An 18,918-nucleotide genomic window follows, 5' to 3' on the forward strand; every position below is an offset into this window, starting at 1 on the left:
CAAACATCACATGCTGATTTTGCAACACACCACATTTTCTGGCCTGAGGTTAATCTCTGATTTAGTAAAGCAGCATACCCTAGCCTGAACATGTGGAAGCACACTGACTCCCTTCCCTGTGACTTTTCAGGCATACAAGTGGATGCAGACAGTAGGAGAACTATAGGTGCTTCCTGTGCTGTTATAGTCAATGCTTCCCACTGTAACTACTGGACAATAGAGTAGAACAATATTTTATTAATGGCAGAAATTACCAAGTCTAGGACCTTTTGGGGAGAAAGGAGTTCTCAGAAGTTCTAGATCAGGGGTTTCAAATTCATCTGATCCTGCAGGCTGGATGAATGGCTTGGGACCAGCCTGAGGGCCAGATCAGACCCATGGACTTCTGCAAGCTGGATCCAGTGTGTATGGTATCCACTCCAGCTGGTACAGACAGGGATATGTCAGGAAGAAGCCCAGCATCACAGGTGCTTGGCTACCACCATAGGAACAAGACTGGGTGCTGGGCTTCTTCCTGCAGTGCTGCTTGGTCTCCAGCATCACTGCTTTCACTTGGGTACTTGGTAGCTAAGTGGGTGTTGGAGCCCCAGCAGCACCCCAGGAAGCGTCAGGTATCATGGGTGCCTGGCTGCCACAAGGGGCAACAAGCCACAGTGCTGGGCCTGCTCTCAGCAGCACTGTGACTGTCACCTGGGCACTTGGTTGCTGTTGCAGAAAGATCCTCCATCCCAGCCACGGGTGTGGCAAAAATCGGCAGGCTGGATGACCTGGCTCTGCAGGCTGTATCTGGGCTGCAGGTAAAACATTTGACACCCATGTTCTAGATCAGTGATTCTCAACCTTTTTTGTACCAGGATCCATTCATAAACATCGAAGGACGGTCCCGACTTAGTACCCCTCACTCCCAACCCGCTGGCCCCAGCCCCCAGGTCCCAGTCCCCCAGTGTGGGGCAGGGAGTGGGTGTGTGGGGCATGGGGGGGCTCCAAGCAACACCTTACAGGCTGGAACTCTGCCAGCCTGTAAGGGAAAACCCACCCTTTCCCCATGTTTTTCTCCTTTAAAGGAGAATCCATTTCTAAAGTTTGTTTGCGACCCTTTCATATATTCTTGAGACCCACTTTTGGGTCCTGACCCACGGGTTGAGAAATACTGCTCTAGATGGTCCAAGGCATACGTTTGTCAGTAGGCACAACATCAACGATTTCTGCGAAAACTGATTTTACAGAAGCAACTGATTTGTGAATGCGCCAGATTTATGAAGGCAAGAGGTAAGTGCTCAGCATCTCTCAGAGTGAGTCCCAGTGTGATCCAAAGTATAAATGACTTCTGAACCAGATGGAGAGCTCTTGCCCATGTAGCAAGGATGCTTATGCCATACTGCAGCCAGGTGCAAGAATTCAGCCTTACAGATTAAAATCCCCTTCTCTGCTATGACTGTTTCCTTTTCCTCCCATTCTTCCTTTCTTTTTCTTTTCTCTTTACATCAACATAAATGTTCAATCCCCTTTCAAATGCATCTGTTTTTACAGCACAGAAACAAATCAAGTAGCCTAAGCTGAAAGTCTAAAGTAAGCTACAGATTTCTAGGCTGGAGAAAATACTCGCTCAGCCCAGAAGGGAGGTAGGGTTAGAAAGCTTGCACTTTGCAGAATACTGGTATGACCATGCACACTTGACATGTGGAAATTGAGATGTAGATGTTAGTATTTGTGTGAAGTCATGGCTGGTCACAAGGATTTACAGTTTTTAACCTAGATAAGCACTCCTCCTCTTTATTTGTGCGGATGTGGGTAAAATTTCAGTTCTTTAAACATTTTAGAGGCTAAACAGGAGGTAGAGAAATTAACACTCAACACATGCAAGCTGTTAATTTTCAAACATTTTTGACTACAGGAAAATCATACAGCAATTTTATAATGCAAAGAACTCAGAAAAGCCACAAGTCAGAACGTTTTTTAACACTATTGATTCCTATATGGAATCTCTGGCTTTATTTTGTGAATCATGTTTGCACACCTAACAGTACTAATGTTGCATGGCACCTCACAGTCCCTTGTAAGGATCTCAAGGTACCCCAAGGTGTCCCGTCACCCTTGTTGAGAATCACTGCCCTGGATGGTGCTTCTGAATATACAACATTGTTTTCAGACACTGAGGTTGAGCTATCTTCCTTCCCATAGACTGTAATGACAATGAATTCCTGTTCCTCAGAGCTCCCTTATGCCAGCCTAAAACTGACAAGCAAATCCATGCTGTTGTTTTGTCTTTACCACAAGGGAACAAAGCAAAACTTCACAACGTAGGATGTGCCATAGAAGGTGAAACCCGTGGTCCATCTAGCTTAGTATTCTGTCTCTAACAGTGGCACAAATGGATGCTATAGGGGGAAAGCAATGAAACAGATATGTCTAGAGTGCTCTATTCCCTTTTCAATATCCTCCCTGGCATCCATCATTATTGGTTTAGAGATGCCAGAGTAAACATCTCTGACCATTCTGTTCAATAGCCATTAATATATCTATCATTTATCCAGTCCCATTTTGAACCTGGCTATGCTATCTGTGTCCACCGCTGCCTGTGGCAATGAATTCCACAAGTTAACTACGTATTGTGTAAAAAAATATTTTTCCTTGTTACTTGTAAACCTGGCATCTAAAAATTTCAGTGGACCCCTCCTAATTCTAGTATTTTGGGACCTGGTAAGCAAGACTTCCCTGTTCACTTGGTGCACACAGTTCATGATTTTATAGACTAACATATAGACCTCAGTCTTCTCCTTTCCAAACTGATGAGTCTTAGCTTTTTCACTCTCTCCTGGTACGGCAACTGCTTTAGGCTGTTGATCATTTTGGCTACCCTTCTCTGTACCTTTTTTAATTCTGCTATATCTTTTTTAAGATGTGGGGACCAGAACTGCACAGAGTATTCAGGACGAGGATGCACCAGGATTTGTATAGTGGCACAATGATGTTCTTGTTTTATTTTCAATTCCTTTCTGAAGGATGCCTAATGTTTTATTGCCTTTTTTTGGTCGCTGCTGCACACTGAACTGACATTTTCAGAGAACCACCTACTGTGGTCTCTTTCTTGAGTCGTAACAGCTAGTTCAAAATGCAGCTGACCCTAACCAACCTTTCAAGGACCACTGGCAATGGGCCAGATCTTATCTCCATTACATTTGTGTAAACAGGAACAATTCTAAAGATTTCAGTGGATTTACACTGATGTTAACTGGATTCAAATCTAGACAAGTATCAAGAAGCAAGTGGAAGATGATATCCTCAAAGATCCTGTGACTATGAGACAGGTATTTCTGGGTTCCATGTTCAGTTTACAGGATGGGTTTGCCAACTACCAGCTCTGAAAACTGAGCTGGGACCAGTGAGTCAGACCGGGTTCTCCTTGACTCATTTATCAGTAGTAACAAGATTTCTCCAAGCTAAGTTCTTATTGTTCTTGGGCCAACCCTGATATCCTTACTGAGTTCTTGCACATTTTTATTTAAAAAAAAATAAACGTTTGCTAAATGGAAAACGAAAGATTTGATAGGGAAATAATGCTGCGTGACTGGGAAATGAAATGTATAAAGGGAAGCAAGTTTGTAAATCAGAATGATATGATTTTAAGATCCAATAACTCATGATCTAGTAGGGCAAGAAACACTTAATGAAGCAATACAAATATTTACAGGACCAGTACACCTTTCCAAGTGCTGGTCCCAGCCAATGATCACGGGGGAAAACATTTTTCTCCTGGTCTGACAAATTTCTAGCATTAGATCCACAGCTCAAACAGCCAGAAGGTGTCACCATGATCATGTAGTTTGACCTCTTACCTATAGCTTGCATACAGGTCATAGAGGGTCACTTAGCAACTTCTGCTTAAAGTCCATTGACAAGTTATCATATTTTATTTAGACAAACATTCAGTCCTGATTTAGACTTCCAAGTGCTGGAGAACACACCAGAGCCCTCAATAACTTGGTTCCTACAGTTACTTACCTTTACTATTAACAATCTGCACTTCACCTCTTGCCTGACATTTGTCTAGCTTCACTGCCCAGCCACTGGGCCTCATTATACCTATTTTGCTGAGATAAAAGAGATGCTTATGATCAGACATTTCGTCACCTACGAACATGTGGACTGGCATCCAATCATGCCTTAACTTTAATCTCTTGCTAAAAGCCATGATTTCTGACATCTAATTGTACTTTATTTTCTAAATGTTTTCCCAGTTTTCAATTTCCTTTTTGAAATGGGGACACCAGAACTTGGCACTGTATTCCAGTAGTGATTAAACTTATGATGCAGGCAGATGCAACTCCACTGTCAGATTTTAAATAAAATCCTTCCATACAAGCAGGCATTCAAAATTATGGAGATTTACATATTGGGTAATTTTCATGTTCAAGAAGTTGCATTAATATTCATGAATTATGATTGTTCCTGTCTAGCTATAAAAAGCTTTTAAAACTAAATTATAATGATTGGCAATACAAAAATTCCATAGGGGTTTTCGGAAGTGCGTAGGTGGTACAATCTCACTAATAGTGTAGACTTTCCCTCTGATTTTTTTCCCCTATTCATGTAATTCCAAGTTATTTTAAGAGCTCCCTGTTTAAGATCACAGTTCAAAACTTTAAAAATTTTAATCTCAAGTTGGACAGATAAAAACTGACACACAAAATCTGAAGCTATTTCTGAAAACGTGTTTTAATTTTGTGATTAGTACCAGACAAAATGTGGTCATAAGGATGCATTATTAACCTTGCTTTACATACTGTTCACTTAGACCCAAAGAGATCATGTGACTGATCAGTGTCACACAAGCAGGTCGTGAACTTACTGTAAGTCTGTAAAGCTAGAAGTTGGACTCAGGTTCCCAAAATCTCAGTCAAGTGCCTTAATTGCACAATCATCCTTTCTCAGTAAGTTTTACTATTTATTTGTTCTTTTAGAACTAAGAAACAAGTAGTAAAACATACTACTGGCACCTGCTCTGGACAGCCCTGAGGGCTGCGAGCACCTGCAGGACGGGGTGCTGGCCATGGGGCAGGTGAAGGGCCACTTTTCTCCGTGCAGGGAAGGAGCCCAGGGAAAAGCTAAGCGGAGGGGGGGAGGGGGCAGAAGCAGCCCTTCCCTTGCCCCATGCCCGGTGCCCCATGCTGCAGGCGTTCGCAGCCCGCATGGGGCTGTCTGGAGCAGGCACAGGCAGCCCCATGCGGGCTGCAAGCAGCTGCAGTGTGGGGCACCAGGCACAGGCCAGGGCCACTTCCCCCTGTGCTCCTTCTTTGCCTGGGGTCCCCCTCCCACTTACCTGAGCTTCCCACGCCTGGGCAGCCACATGCTCCCAGGCCAGAAACTGTGGCTGGGGCTTCCGGCTAGGGGGCGGGGCCAGGCAGGCCCACTGTTGCAGCCTGCCAGGCTTCCCCTGGGTCCTGTTGCCCTTGGTTCCTGTCATTTTTGACAGGAACCTAGGGCAGAGAAATATTAACTTTATACTTTTTTTTAGGGGCCCCACAGGCCAGACAGAATGGCCTTATGGGCCGAATCCAGCCCGCAGGTTGTATTTTGCCCACCCTTGTTTTAGAGTATAGTGATCACATATGAATTTGCACATAGTATAATGACTCCTTCTGTGTGCTCAATAGTTGGCATCATCCATTCAATGATTTCAAAGGGAACTGGTGGACGATTTTCCTCTCACAATAATGTCAAGCCTGGCAATGAGTCAGTAAGCGCTGGCATAGGAAGTTCCTTACCCATCACACCATAGTGCTATGGTACCCTGTTTTATTTTTTTCCTGGCTGCATCCCAAATCAATCTTTTCATGATTTTCCCCAGGATGGGTATCAATCTTACTGGCCTATAGCTTTCCAGATTACCCCTTTAATCCTTTTTAAATATTGGCAGGACATTATATCTGTTCAATTCTGTTGGCCCTGCACCAATATTTTAAGATTTGCTGACTATAAGTGGTTCAGAAAAAACCCTCAGTCAATTCTTTTAATACTCTTTTTTGGGTGCAAGTTGTCTAGTCCTGTTACATTGTGTTTAGTGAATTGGTTAATTAACTGGCTGTCACTCTTCATTCAAATAACTTAGGATTCTTTGGAAAGAAATGGGCTTAACCAATATCGGATTCATGTCCTAAATCAATGTAAGGCTTTTTTTACTTTATAGAACTACATGTCCTGCCCTTACATTAGCATTTAGTTGGTATAATCTGGTCAATTTTCTGGTTACATATTGCTCTGAAAGCATCTATGAATGTGGTCTCCTTTCATTTGGCTTACTGTTTTATAACTACATGTTTTCTGCCTAGAAGGGGTTATGAGGGAAGTGGGGGGTAGGTTCTAACCCCTGTTCAAGAAGGGGTTCAGGACTTGGACTGAATTACAGCTGTAAAATGAATAGTGATTAAAGCAATAATTTCCAGCAGAGCCAGAGAATGATGCCTTGCCTCACCTCCTCTTCCAGTTTGATGACCTTGGCTTGAGCATTGTTCAGTGCCTGATCCAGGATTTCGATGTGCCTCCGCTGATCCTCATTGGCAGAACGCAGGGTCACCAATTCCATTTCCAGCTTCTCCTTCTCCTTCAAGTGTTCTTTGTCTGGAAGAAAGACAACAAGAGCGGCTCCATGAGAACAGCACACACACTCCGGGGTGTGTACCATAGATAAGTTGGCACTCCGTGACACAAACAAAAGCTTTATGAAGATGCACACAGTTGGGCCATTACAACACAGCATCTAGGATTCAACAGCACTAGAGTGTGTTGGGTAGAGTTTCTTATATCTGTTCTTGCCAACTCATTACTAGGCTTTGCATTAGTTCCCACCACAAAGAAAAGGATTCACCACATCCCTTTGGCTCTCTTAACAGAAGATGCTACCTACAGAGCATGCAAGTAGTCACAGAGTAAACGCATATTCAAATGTGCTCAATACACTGTAAAATGAAGGAGTGGAGAGCAAAAAGGGCCCCAGGTAGCTCGTGTGTCTATTTAAACATATCTTCTTTTACAGCCACTGTATGCAAATTCTGGCTGCTACTGGTATTTCAAAGCAACAACACAAATTAAGAGAGTACAAGTATCCTACCTAGATTTATAAGGGCTTCAGTTTTTGAAATGCTAGCCAGAAGAACAGGACAGGGTGACACCGCCAGCACGAACCTACAAAGAGCTTTAACTTTCCTAGAAATGAAAAGGTCTGGTAAATAATCCAAACCTGCCCAAACATGGTAAGTTGATAAGTGCTACCTGAAAGACTCTGAACACAGTTCATACAAATATAAAAATGATAAAACTGAACGTAGTTTAACATTAGCTACAAATAGAGGCCAAATATTATATTAATCAATGAAAATTCAGGAAAATATCTATGTATGACATGCTGTGAACCTCAGAATCAATCCTGCTTTTGGGTGGGTACATGACAACATACGGGGAGGGTTGGCGGCGGCAATGTGGGACTGCACAGGGCAGGCAGCAGTGGTGAGGAGACCCCAACACAAATCTCTACTCCCTGCAGAGCCATGACATGCACCAGGGACCAGCAGGCTTGTTTGTCACTCTGTGCTGCTTCCCTGACCCACGACTCAGCGTAACAGGGATCAGAGATCCACACAGGCATCTCTTTGCCTGCACAGAGGGCAGTGGCCCTCTCCCTCCCCCAGACGAGCCACCCACGGCCCTGTCCTGCTCCCTGCTGGGGCCCCAAGACCCTCCTGACTGGGTAGGGCTGTGCAAAACTTCCCTTCAAGCCCGTTCAAAAGAGATTCAGAGGCCAAAGATTTGGCCAAAACAAAATAAAGAGTGATTCAAAACAATGAAATGAATCACTGTCCTCCGAAACTGCTGAAACTGAATCGCAACAACTGTTTTGCACAGCCCTCAGCTATGCCTCCAAAGGAGGTGTCTTTTGCCTGTTTATAATGTGTTTATTATCTAACAAGCTAATGAGCTGTTATTCAAACAGGTCCACATCCTGCTATTGTTAATGGTTCCCGTTAGAACAGGGGTGGACAATTATTTCGGCTGGAGGGCCACTTAATTAGTTTTGGTGAACTGTTGAGGGCTGGCCACATGGGTAGCCTCACCCCTTGACAGGTGCCCTGCCCCCTGGTCGCCAGGTTGGGACTGGAAGTCCTGTCCCTAACACCTGACCTTTGCCACCGGACATCCCTCCCCTCGCCCCTAGAAGTATTGCTCTTGGGAAGGGGGTTTGCCATCTTGGAACCAGAAAAAAAACCCCAAATTATATACTAAAAATCAAATATCTACAATAAATTTTAATTTTATTTCAAAAAATATTTTTGTCCTGATTTGTGTGTGTTGTATCATGTATATAGAGATGATTGCATTATAGCTCAAAATGAAATCTTATTCTTGTATATTGGGGCGGGGGTTGGAGGGCTGTGGGGGGTATGGGGTTTTTGGGGGGTTGTGTGTGTGTGTGTGTGTGGGGGGGGTGTAGGGGAGGTTGTGGGTATGTGGGTATGGGGGCATGTGGAGGGATGTGGGTGCATATGTGGATGTATGTGTGCTGTGGGGGAGAGTGTGGGGAGTATGGGGAACTAGTGGGGGTGTGTTTGTAGGGATGTGTGGGTGGGCATGAGGTTTGTGGGGGACTGTGGGTGTGTGTGGGGGGGTTGTGGGGTTTGTAGAGTGAGAGGGTGACTGGGGTGTGTGTGTGTGTGTGTGTGTGTGTGTGTGTGTGTGTGCGCGTGTGTGTGTGTGGTGGGGTGTGTGTGTGACCCACCTACAAACACATCTCTCCCACTGCACATAGCCGTTGCTGCCAACAGCAGCAGCAGTTGGAGCCCCACAGTGGTGCGTGGTCCCAGTGAGCCCCAGGACTGCACGTGACCAGGCCACCAGCTCCATCATGCAGGCCTACCTTCCTGCCCATCCGCTGTCCCCACCTCCCTCCCCTGCCCACCCACCACTGCCACTCCTCCCACCCACCAGTGCTTTCCTACTTGCAGGGCTGGAGTCAGGGCTGTTCCATGGGCAAGAGTGGGAACGCAGTATGTGCTGCTCCTGGGGGAGTGAGCAGGGCTCAGCCTCGTGCAAGCACAGCAGGGGCAGCCTGGGACCAGGCTGGATACACTGAATTGGTAGGAACCCGCATGCACACCAGATGAAAATTGCCTAGTGGGTCGGATCCAACCTGCGGGCCATATTTTACCTACCCCAATGTTAGAATCACAGAGATCTCTAATTCCCTGATTGCAATGGTCAGACTTCAGTGAACAGTTAAAGTGTTTCCCAAACACATAATTCTGGGTTGTGATAAAATATAATTCGATCAGCAGGCCACTGTTGTTGGCTCTGCTTAGAAACACTGTACAGAAAGATACATTCACTGTGGATTTGATCCACAATCCAAAGGTAAGAAAACAAAGTAGTTTGTTTTCAAGATTTATTTTCAGGAGCTTGAACCAAACACTACCTTGACTTACATTGGGACTGTATATCATGGCAAAATTTTTACCCTAAATCTGATCAACCCAGGAACAAAATGAGGCACCTGTTTATTAAAGTTTTATGCATATATAGCTTATAAATAGGTAATAAATGATCAATACATTTTAAATAAATAGTTAGTTAACAGTCAGAGAGTACAATATGTCAATAGGTTGCTTACGACCATTTCTAATACATAATACAGATGTTTGTAACCAACTATAAAAAAAATACTATTTGTAACATGCTTGTATTTGCCTAGAATCATTTAATAGTGTATGCACATTTACCATGCTTGCACTATCCATCATTTATTAGGTATACCTGATGGTTAATAAATACAAATAATTTAGAGATTCCGTCAATGTATCCAGGACTTTTGCTCTCCTTTATGTCAAACTACCAGCTGCAAAATCATACCAAGTGAAGCCTTCAAAACATTTTTGCTTCCTCTAGAATTCACTGAAATCAAGTCATGTAACTGAGAACATAACTTGCCCCAAAGGTTCTGCTGAAACCATTGATCTAGATTTCCCTGCAGTGTTTTCACAATCCAATTTTGTTTACACTAATGTGGTGCTTAGTTCTGGTTTATTGCTCTGTACTTACGGGCTATTAATTCTGAAGATACCATATCATGACCTTGTCTTTCTTACGTGAAATCTGAGGCACGTATTTAGCCTTTCATCGGTTTTCCAGTCCTTGACATGGCAAACTCCCTGAGGAGCTTTGTCCCGAGGAATCTACAGGCACTGGAATCCAATGCTGCATCTGTTGCCAGTCTCTTCATGGAGTGACTAATTCAGCAGAATGTGTTGGGTAAAAAGATCTGCCATCGAGCTCCAGCCTGGATCTGGCCAGTTCACAGGGTCTGACCTTCACAAACTGATGGGATCAAAGGGTCACAGGGGCAAAAAGGGCCACTTGGATGCTGAAACTTGCATGCCAGAGTGTCAGTACTAAAAGGGGGTGCAGAGAGAGGTGGGATGAATACAGTATTAACAAACCCGAACTGCCCATTAGAAGATGCTGCAATTCAAACATGATTGTTTCACCTGCTCCAAAAACCTATGTCTGCAAGTTTTTAAAGCACCACACAAGTTTTTCACTCATCAGAACCTGTTAAGCCCAGAACAAGGCTTTAAATGAGTTTTTTCCCCCTAAGTGAATAGGGCCAGGTTGCCAGGTCCAGAGACTGAAAAGCTTGAATATCCTCCTGGGCTATGTCCAGATGAGCGCAGACGTGCAGTATGTGGCACTGTAGACCCATCTGCGGTGCTACACACCACACGTGCAGGTGTTCCCCATGCTGCTATCTTGCAACACACCAGGGGCGGGGAGGGGGGGGGGGGCAGGGGGGGCATTGTTTAACCCCCAAGAGATCCTGGGGTCAAAAAACCCTGTGCCCTAAAAAAAGAGAGGCACTGCATGTGGCAGCAACATATGCCACCCAAAACTGGAATCTGGCCTGCCGGAGTACCACTTTGGCTGACAGCCAGGCTCCCAGCTGCAGGAGCACCGCAGCTGCAGCTCCCTGAGGCCCCCCGAGCCCCAGGTAAGGCTGCTAGGGCCAGCACAGTTGCTGGCCCCAGTCTCCCCTACCCCACACAAGCTAACCTGCCGTGCATCAGAGGGCATGGGCATTCCCCGAGGACAAGCAATAGTGGCACAAGGTGCACCGCTGCTTCTTGTCTCCAGGGAAACAAACATCCACGTTCATGAGGACGTGGCCCAGGAGGTAGAGTACTGAGAGCAGCAGGATGACCTTCTCAACCCCCACTGCTAGGCTGTGTGCCTAGGCCAACCGGTCACTTTAAGGCAGGACCTTTGGATCATAAAGTCCAGCGCTCTGAGTGGCTCGATGTAGCAAAGTAACGCTGAGAAATCCAGCATTTACTTTTGTTCATTTAGGCAGGTGTAACTCACAGTGAGAGGGAACATGACAACAGTATAGACGCCAAGACTTTAGCTAGGACAGTTGGAGGGGGTCAAGTTAAGGAGCCCACTGGAGGAGTGCGGTGAGGTAAGAGGAGTCCGTGCATGGAATGGGTGAGGAACAGCCATGCTTCTGTTTGTGGGGCTCTCCTTTTATTGGGGCTAATTCATGCCTGCTTCTACACATGAGGAAAGTTCAGCCATATGAGGGCCATATGAGGGTCATATTCCTTCCATAACCCTCCTGTTGGGGCTGCTGGTCAGGGCCCGGTGCAATTTGTGGATCTCCACACAAAGTCGCAGTGACTACATATCCCCAGAAGGAAGGCCGTTGCGCGCACGGCCATCCTGACTCCTAGGAGTTTGAAAATCAGATACTAAAGATCCAGGACACATTTCACAAGAGCAGCAGGTTTAACCCCTGTGTCCTGGCTGAATTCCAACAGAGGTAATTACATTTCACCTCCCTTAATTCCTCCTGCAGTTTCAATTACAACTGGTATGCATGTGACAAAGCTCATCAGAAAGCTTGCCATGTCAGGGACTACAAGACTGATGAAAGATTAAATGGCTACAGGAATTAATGCTCCAGAAAGACAAGGTCCCAAGGCAATGTATTTAGAATTAGCAGCTGGAAGCAAAGAGAATTGAGACAGAATGAAACCCTGCACTTGTTGAAAAATAGATGTGACTGAGAAAACATCCAGAAGTGAGTACTTCTGATTCAGCATGGAAGCTGTTAATGTTTCTGTCTGGCTTCCTCTTCACCCCACCTGGCTGCCTGTGCAGTGGGGGCCATGGCTGGAGCCAGCCTAGGTAGCACCCGAGGGGGTTTAATACCCCTCCCTCCCCTTCGCCTGAGGCTGCTGCCCGGGACGGATCCAGCCACACCCCTCCCCGCACAAGTGGCCAGTGGGGGGAAAGCTCAGCAGACCCCAGTTGGAGTCTCCATGCCAATGGGAGAGGGGGGAGGCAGTGTCTGGCCATGTCCTTCCCCCCTGGGATAAACCTGGCAGGGGCTACTTCACCTTTCTCCCTCCAGGCACGCCCTGGCTAGGGACCTACAGGCCAGGATGGAGATTTAAACCCCTCCCCAATCACACTCAGAAGCCTGCCAAGGCCTGGCCATGCCCCCTGCCCCTCCAACTCAGTTTCCCTCCAGCCTTCTGGCCACTGCCAAAGGAAAGGGAGGGCTCATTCTAGCACTCACCGGCTTCAGCCTGAGCCACGGCAGGTGTATGGCTGCATTTCCAAAATCAAAGGTGAATGTCTGTTCACTTACTTCTCGGTTCAATCTACACAGGTCAAACTAACCTGCAAAGATTGAATCAATTCAGGCTCAGGCTTTTTGAATATCTGTACTTAGCCCTAGAGCATACCCTACAGCAGAATTTGGCCATTTATAGTCTCTTGGAAAATGAAAGGAAGGATAATCCGATGGTAGCATGCTAAATTTAGATGCAAGAAACCTAGGTTTCATTCCCTTTTTCACCACAGACTACCTGAGCCATGTTGGGTAAATTGCTTTAAGGTCCCTCCTTAAAATGTACCTCTATCCAATGACCAATCTTTATACAAACAAATAAGAACTAATAAGGGAGAAGAACTAATAAGTGGGGTGCCTCCTATTTTACGAGTTAATCTATAAGGTTCAAATCTACCCTGCCTTCTGCCAGGCAAAATCATGACATTTTTCATCACAGCACATCCCCTACCACTCATTTGTGTCCCTAGTACTTTGAGGTAGACACTATCACTCTGGTGTTATTACTACAAAAAGAACGGGCGTATTTTTTTTTACCTCTTGCTTCAATTTCTGTTTAGAAGCGTGGTGCATTGTTAAACAGCTGGTAGGTGAAGTGATCTTAGCGTATCCTGCACTATAGGAGTTCCTATTTGAATGATTGTTTCAGTGCTGCAGGGGTTTTACTGCAGTTGTATTATTGGAAAATAATACTGTGTTTACAGTATTATCCATGAGGAAGATTTAAAATCCATGAGCTCAGACCCCCAAAATCATGAGTTTAGCTTGAACATAATAACATTTAGTAAATAATATATGCTGGCTTTCTTTATTCATCTTCTGGTGTTTGGATGTTTAAGGTTCTTTCAAACTGTTCTTCCCACTCAGGATGGCTAGAAAATTACTTTTATTTGCTTCATGATATCTGAGATGCTTGGTAATAACCTGACTCCGGCAGCTGCTACTCTAAGAAAACCACAAAGTATCATGAGACATGATAAAATCACAAGAGTTGACAACACTGTGCTACGGCACCAAGAGCATGCCAAAGATTTAAAAAATTATTCCTTAAATCTAAATAAATAACAAGATCTAGGGGTAAATGAAGCGGTGCTGAGGGTTATCGGGCTAGAATTTAACCTCCCAGATATAAAGTACTTTCAGTTTTTGGGCTACATCACTTTGCAAAAGGGTGCTCAAACTAAGCCTGCAAACCACTGAGCCTCACTTGCAATGGTTCACCAATGTGACTGCCTTCTGTCCTGGAGGAAGAACTCACAAAAACACCTGGTCAGCAGTCACAGTCACATAAGGTGCCTGTAGACATATGGGATACCTGCTCTGATGCACAGTAATTGCAGCGTGTCAGAGCAGACTCGATTAATTGAGTCTGCTCAAATCTGCTAATTAGGTTAATCCGGCAGCCTTGGCATCTTGTGTATTCAGCGTCCTGGCGCTTCAAGATGGTGGCAGGGCACTTTAATTAAAGGTCATCAAACTTTAATTAAAGTGCCCCCGCCACCATTTTGAAGTGGAGGACACTGAATATACAAGACACTATGGGCACTTTAATTACAGTGGCCCCAGAGAGCTGCTTTAATTAAAGTGCCCCCTCACCCCCACTCCCAGAGCACATGTAAAGACACTGGCAGTTCCTACTAAACCTGACTAGCCAAGGGGATTTCCAGTACATCTGGAAAAATCTAAATGCTTCAGGGATCTTAAGCATGTTGATCAACACTATCATAAAGCTATTTATTCTACAAGCCGTGGCTGCCCAGAAAACATAAATAGTAAAACAGAATTCTGAACCCCTCGTCTCTATTTTAGGAACACTTTCCATCATAGTAGCAACATTTAGCTCTCAGCACAGACCAGAGGACACTCCAAGCATCCATGCCATTTTATGTGATATGATCTCAAATAGCTATATTTGTCCTTAAGCTGTGAGTTGATATCAGTTATATACAGAGTGTGCAGCACATGGTTACATCATTATTGCCAGGAATGTGCCAGTAAAAGCATGTTTTGAAGCAGAGTTTTTGTCAGACAAGACACTATGGCCCTATCTGTACTAGAAATGCTAGCTACCAACTGCCCTGCCATGAGTATAGCTGTATAGGTACAAACCCGTGATGTAGTAAGGCAGTCATTGTAAGATGCCATCTGCACTGGGGCAAACTGGCCCTGCTTGAAATTGCCCAAAGGGTAGAGAAACCTATATACAAATGGGAATTTTTAGAGATCTCATACTTTTATACAACCTGTACAACAGATTTACTTCCTATATTCAGAGCAAAACTTACTGCTGATACTAGTTAACACTGAAGAGCTAGCACAGCAATGGAAGAATAAGACTCTCTTTTACTTTATGCATCAACAACCAAATTATCAGTGATTTCCTATAGTGGCATCTTTGTTACTGATGATGTTGCACAAGCCAGAAAGAATGAAGTACACTTTTCAAGTCCAAAGTGGTGTTTCCTGGGCCAGTGGATGGGGACCCTAAGTCAGATCTGCAGCTGGTGTCAATCAGCATTGCTCCACTGACATCAGCTAAGTGAAGGTGTTTTATAGGAGTGAAGGATCTGCTAACTGCTTCCCTTCCGCCTGCTTCTCTGGCCTTGTAAACTTGTCCAATTTGATACAGAAGCCATGGAAAGGGAATATACCTGAAACCATAAAATGTCATTTTGCAGATAAATTTCTGCTTAAATATTTTTAACTTTGTGGAATTCATGGTCATATGAGAGTCTCTCTGCCTCCTAGCAAGCTTTCATTAAGTACATAAAGTACACTCCTTTCATGTTAGGATTTTATCCAAAAGACACTTAAGCACCCAGCTCTCAAAGTGGAATTGCCAAATGCCCAAGTTCCCCATACAGTGAATAAGGTGGGTTCAGTTACCCAGAATGGGGATCACAACACATAGCATGCTGAGCTTGGGGATACCTAAGCAACCACTAGGAAGCTCTGTCTGAGGTCTTCTGTCGAACAAGCTCTGAATCACCCTACAGACATCTAAATGGGACTTAGGTAGAAATTAGGCACTTAAGTCATACAAAGTGATTCAAATCACTTAGCTTCCTAGGTTAGGTGCTTCCATTTTATACTGAAAAGAGCCTTAGGAACCTAAAGCTGGACTAATGAGTGTTCTCAGAAGTAAGAGAAATCAGCTTAACTCCTACTGCAAAATCTGCTGCAATCTGTATGAACTTGGGAGGTTTGCCCAAGTCCCTGTAGTGTGTGAATCCCAAATGGCATGAGACAGACAATAAGGGACAGAGACATTCAGCCCAGCCAAGATGGTGGCAGTTGTGGCATGTAGCAGAATTTTCAGCACCTAAGTAAACGTACCAGTGACAATTTAGGCTTGTATGGCCCCTCTGGCACCTCCTCAGTTTGTGGATGGCTCACTTTGACTTACACACATGAACTACAACTAAGCCTAAATGCTTTTCTGGATCTGGCCCAAACTCTTTTGTGAGAAGGATATTTTTGTTTGATATCTCCCTGGCCAAGGTCCTAGTAGAGGATTGGTTTTGAATAGATCTGCAGGGTGGTGTGGTACGTGATTTACTTTCAATAAGGCCTAATGTTATTAGTAACATATAACAGTAATCACATATCCACAGGCTAAATTATAGATAGGAGTTATTGGAATATTAAGACTATTTAGAGGTCCTTTAATTTCTAAAATACCAATGAGCCTGAGCCCAGGGCTACTGCTTTTCTTACTTGCAGGAAGTGGATGCTCCTGATATCATGAGAAACTGTAGGATTGTTGTCTCTCTGGTCCCTCATGAAAAGGGGGCAGATTCTTCTCTCATTCACTTTGGCATCAATTCAGAGTAAACCCAATAAAGTCAGTGGAGGTTACTTTGGATTCAGCCCAGCTGAAAAACTTGGCTTTGCCAAAATGTATGTCTCCCAAGAAACTACCCTGCAAGCAACACTTTACGTTATAAAATAAATATTTATACAAAATAAGCTAACTCTTGTTACCATGAACTCCCGCTGTTCAGAAGAAAAACATTCTATGCAGTCCAATCTGTAGTTTACGTAGGGTTACATGACAAATTAACTGAGTAAAACCAAACCACAAAGGCAATAAAAATGATAGCTAAGCAGCCTCTACTCCAGCTTAAATCCATATCTTCAGAACAGATGAATGCAGTACTCACTCTGAAAGGCATAAAGGCCCTCTGTTGCCTTATCTTCATGCCCATCAAATTCTCTGCTGGCTAGCTGCCTATTGGCAGTCTCAAGTCGTTCTGCATATAAACAGGAAATACTTTTAAGTATAAATATATGTATATAAAATTATAGGCCAACCAAGAAAATAAGATGCGTGCCAGTGGTATGCTATAAATAGAACCTGAGAAGGGAGATATTAAAATGGAGGAGGCTGAAGTATATATGAGTAGAGGATGAGACCCCACACTCCAGAAGAACAGCCTTTTTTTCTAGTTGGTAACAAGTTGTTTATTGGTTGGCAGAATTCATGCCTTCATAGATTTTTCAGTCCAGAGGAGATAATTAGATCTTCTAGTTTATAGCACAACAGGGCTCCTTTCTTGGTTGGCCTTTAAGAACTGTTATAATAAACAGGATTAATAATAATAGTTTCATCTCCTACATAATGCAAATAGTGTTTCACTCTGCAACAAACCTAGTAACTTATGGCTGACTAAGAATCTATCCCAGAACTTGATTTAAAGATGCTGAGTGATGAAGAACCCACCTCATCCCCTTGGTAATCTGTTCCAACCATTTGCTACCCTTACTGTTAAAACCTGCACACCATTTCCCGTTTGAGCCTCTCTAGCTTCAGGAGATGAGGCCAACATTAACAATCCAGGAAATATGATGGACCTGAGCACAAAACGTGCCATGAACTGCAGCATACGATTTCTCTGGCTTGCCTATATGACAGCCTCAGTGAGTCCCATTGAAGACCACCCTGCCCACCTGTGCTCAAAAGCATGCTCCAAGCCTGAACACATGCCACTGAGACTGCTCCAGGCTTGTCCCTCTGTGCCTGCTCTTAGACCCTCCGTCTTTGACAGGACTGAGAGAGGTCACTGGAGAAGAGCCCAGACCAGCCTCCCAGGCAAGCTCTCAGGTCTGGAGCATGTCAGCAGGCATGGGTGGGCAGGGCATGGGCATCCTCACTAGGACCTGCCACCACTGCAGCATGGACAAGTTCCTTGTGGTTTGTATGTAAAAGTCAGCTCCATGGAGACAGCTAGCAAGGACTCAATGCTTATATCCCCTGCTTTAGGTATAATGAGATCATGAAATAGTGCACAGGCACTGTGCTAGGGGTTTGCACAGGGGTGACTCACAGTCTAAGGTCAAAGGCAGTTGTGCTGTGGCCAGCAGCTCTGTATGTCACCACGGAAAGACCTTCACTCATGAAGAGCAGCAGCTATTGATGTAGCCAAAGCTCTGCCTGGAACCATGACTCCCTCTACACATGCCTATGGTGCCTTTCACTCTCAATCAGGCACTGATCAGTCTACACTGCCTTCACTCCCTTGGCCTTAGGGGTAATATAACTCTTTACCTCCAATAAAGCTTGCCAGCTTCCCTTCTGTATTGTGTACAAACATGGCCCCACCTTTTAAAGGGTGTCCACTGGAGAAGAATCTACGCACATTCACTGAGTAGTCTACAATTTGCACTTCCATTTGCATGCAAAAAAGTGCCTCCTAATTTCCCATACTCAAAGGGAAGCCCTTTGAGAATGACTCCCCTCCCTTTGTAACTATAAAGCACTTCAATATTATGTTATGCTATGCTACAGCTTATTGTTGAGCTCCTTGTAGATAGCTTGGATTTACACATTGGTGATCCTGGGACTAAATTAGTATTTTAAGGGCTAAAACAAAAAACTTTTGCTTAAAGCTGTTTTTCATGTATGTTTGTACCCAGGGGGACAATGGTAGTTTTGTCCCTTACCAAAGAAAAGAGGTGGATTTCTCAAGGGGTTTACCTAGAACACTCAGGAAACTGTTTGTCCAAAGCCTGCGGCTGGTGACGTGGAGCCTGATAATTTTGGAGAGATAAGAACATGTCACTTGGGGTGAAAACAGCTTAAGGAGCTTCACATACCACGGAGATCCCTGTTGAAATCATGAAGTCTCCTAATTTCTCCTTCGAGCTTGTTTCTCATAGCCTTGTCCAGAGACTCTCTCTTAGTGGTGGTCTTGACCAGGCCCTCATAGGCTTCTGCAATCCTTTGAATTTCTATTTCAAAC

At 44.5% G+C, this 18,918-nt stretch overlaps 1 protein-coding gene across 8 annotated transcripts in view; it reads right to left on the minus strand.

Annotated features, from left to right (window-relative positions):
* AMOTL1 (angiomotin like 1) overlaps window positions 1–18,918 on the minus strand; it is a 167,987-nt gene that overhangs the window by 23,279 nt on the left and 125,790 nt on the right. For all 8 annotated transcript variants that reach the window (XM_019483640.2, XM_019483639.2, XM_019483642.2 and 5 more), the window contains 3 exons: window positions 18,773–18,917; window positions 16,840–16,929; window positions 6,473–6,618 (listed from right to left, as the gene is read on the minus strand). In XM_019483640.2, the coding sequence (XP_019339185.1) occupies window positions 6,473–6,618; window positions 16,840–16,929; window positions 18,773–18,917 (381 nt within the window). The remainder of the gene's footprint in view (window positions 1–6,472; window positions 6,619–16,839; window positions 16,930–18,772; window position 18,918) is intronic.

Source organism: Alligator mississippiensis, chromosome 1, assembly GCF_030867095.1.
Source record: "Alligator mississippiensis isolate rAllMis1 chromosome 1, rAllMis1, whole genome shotgun sequence".
Taxonomy (NCBI): domain Eukaryota; kingdom Metazoa; phylum Chordata; order Crocodylia; family Alligatoridae; genus Alligator; species Alligator mississippiensis.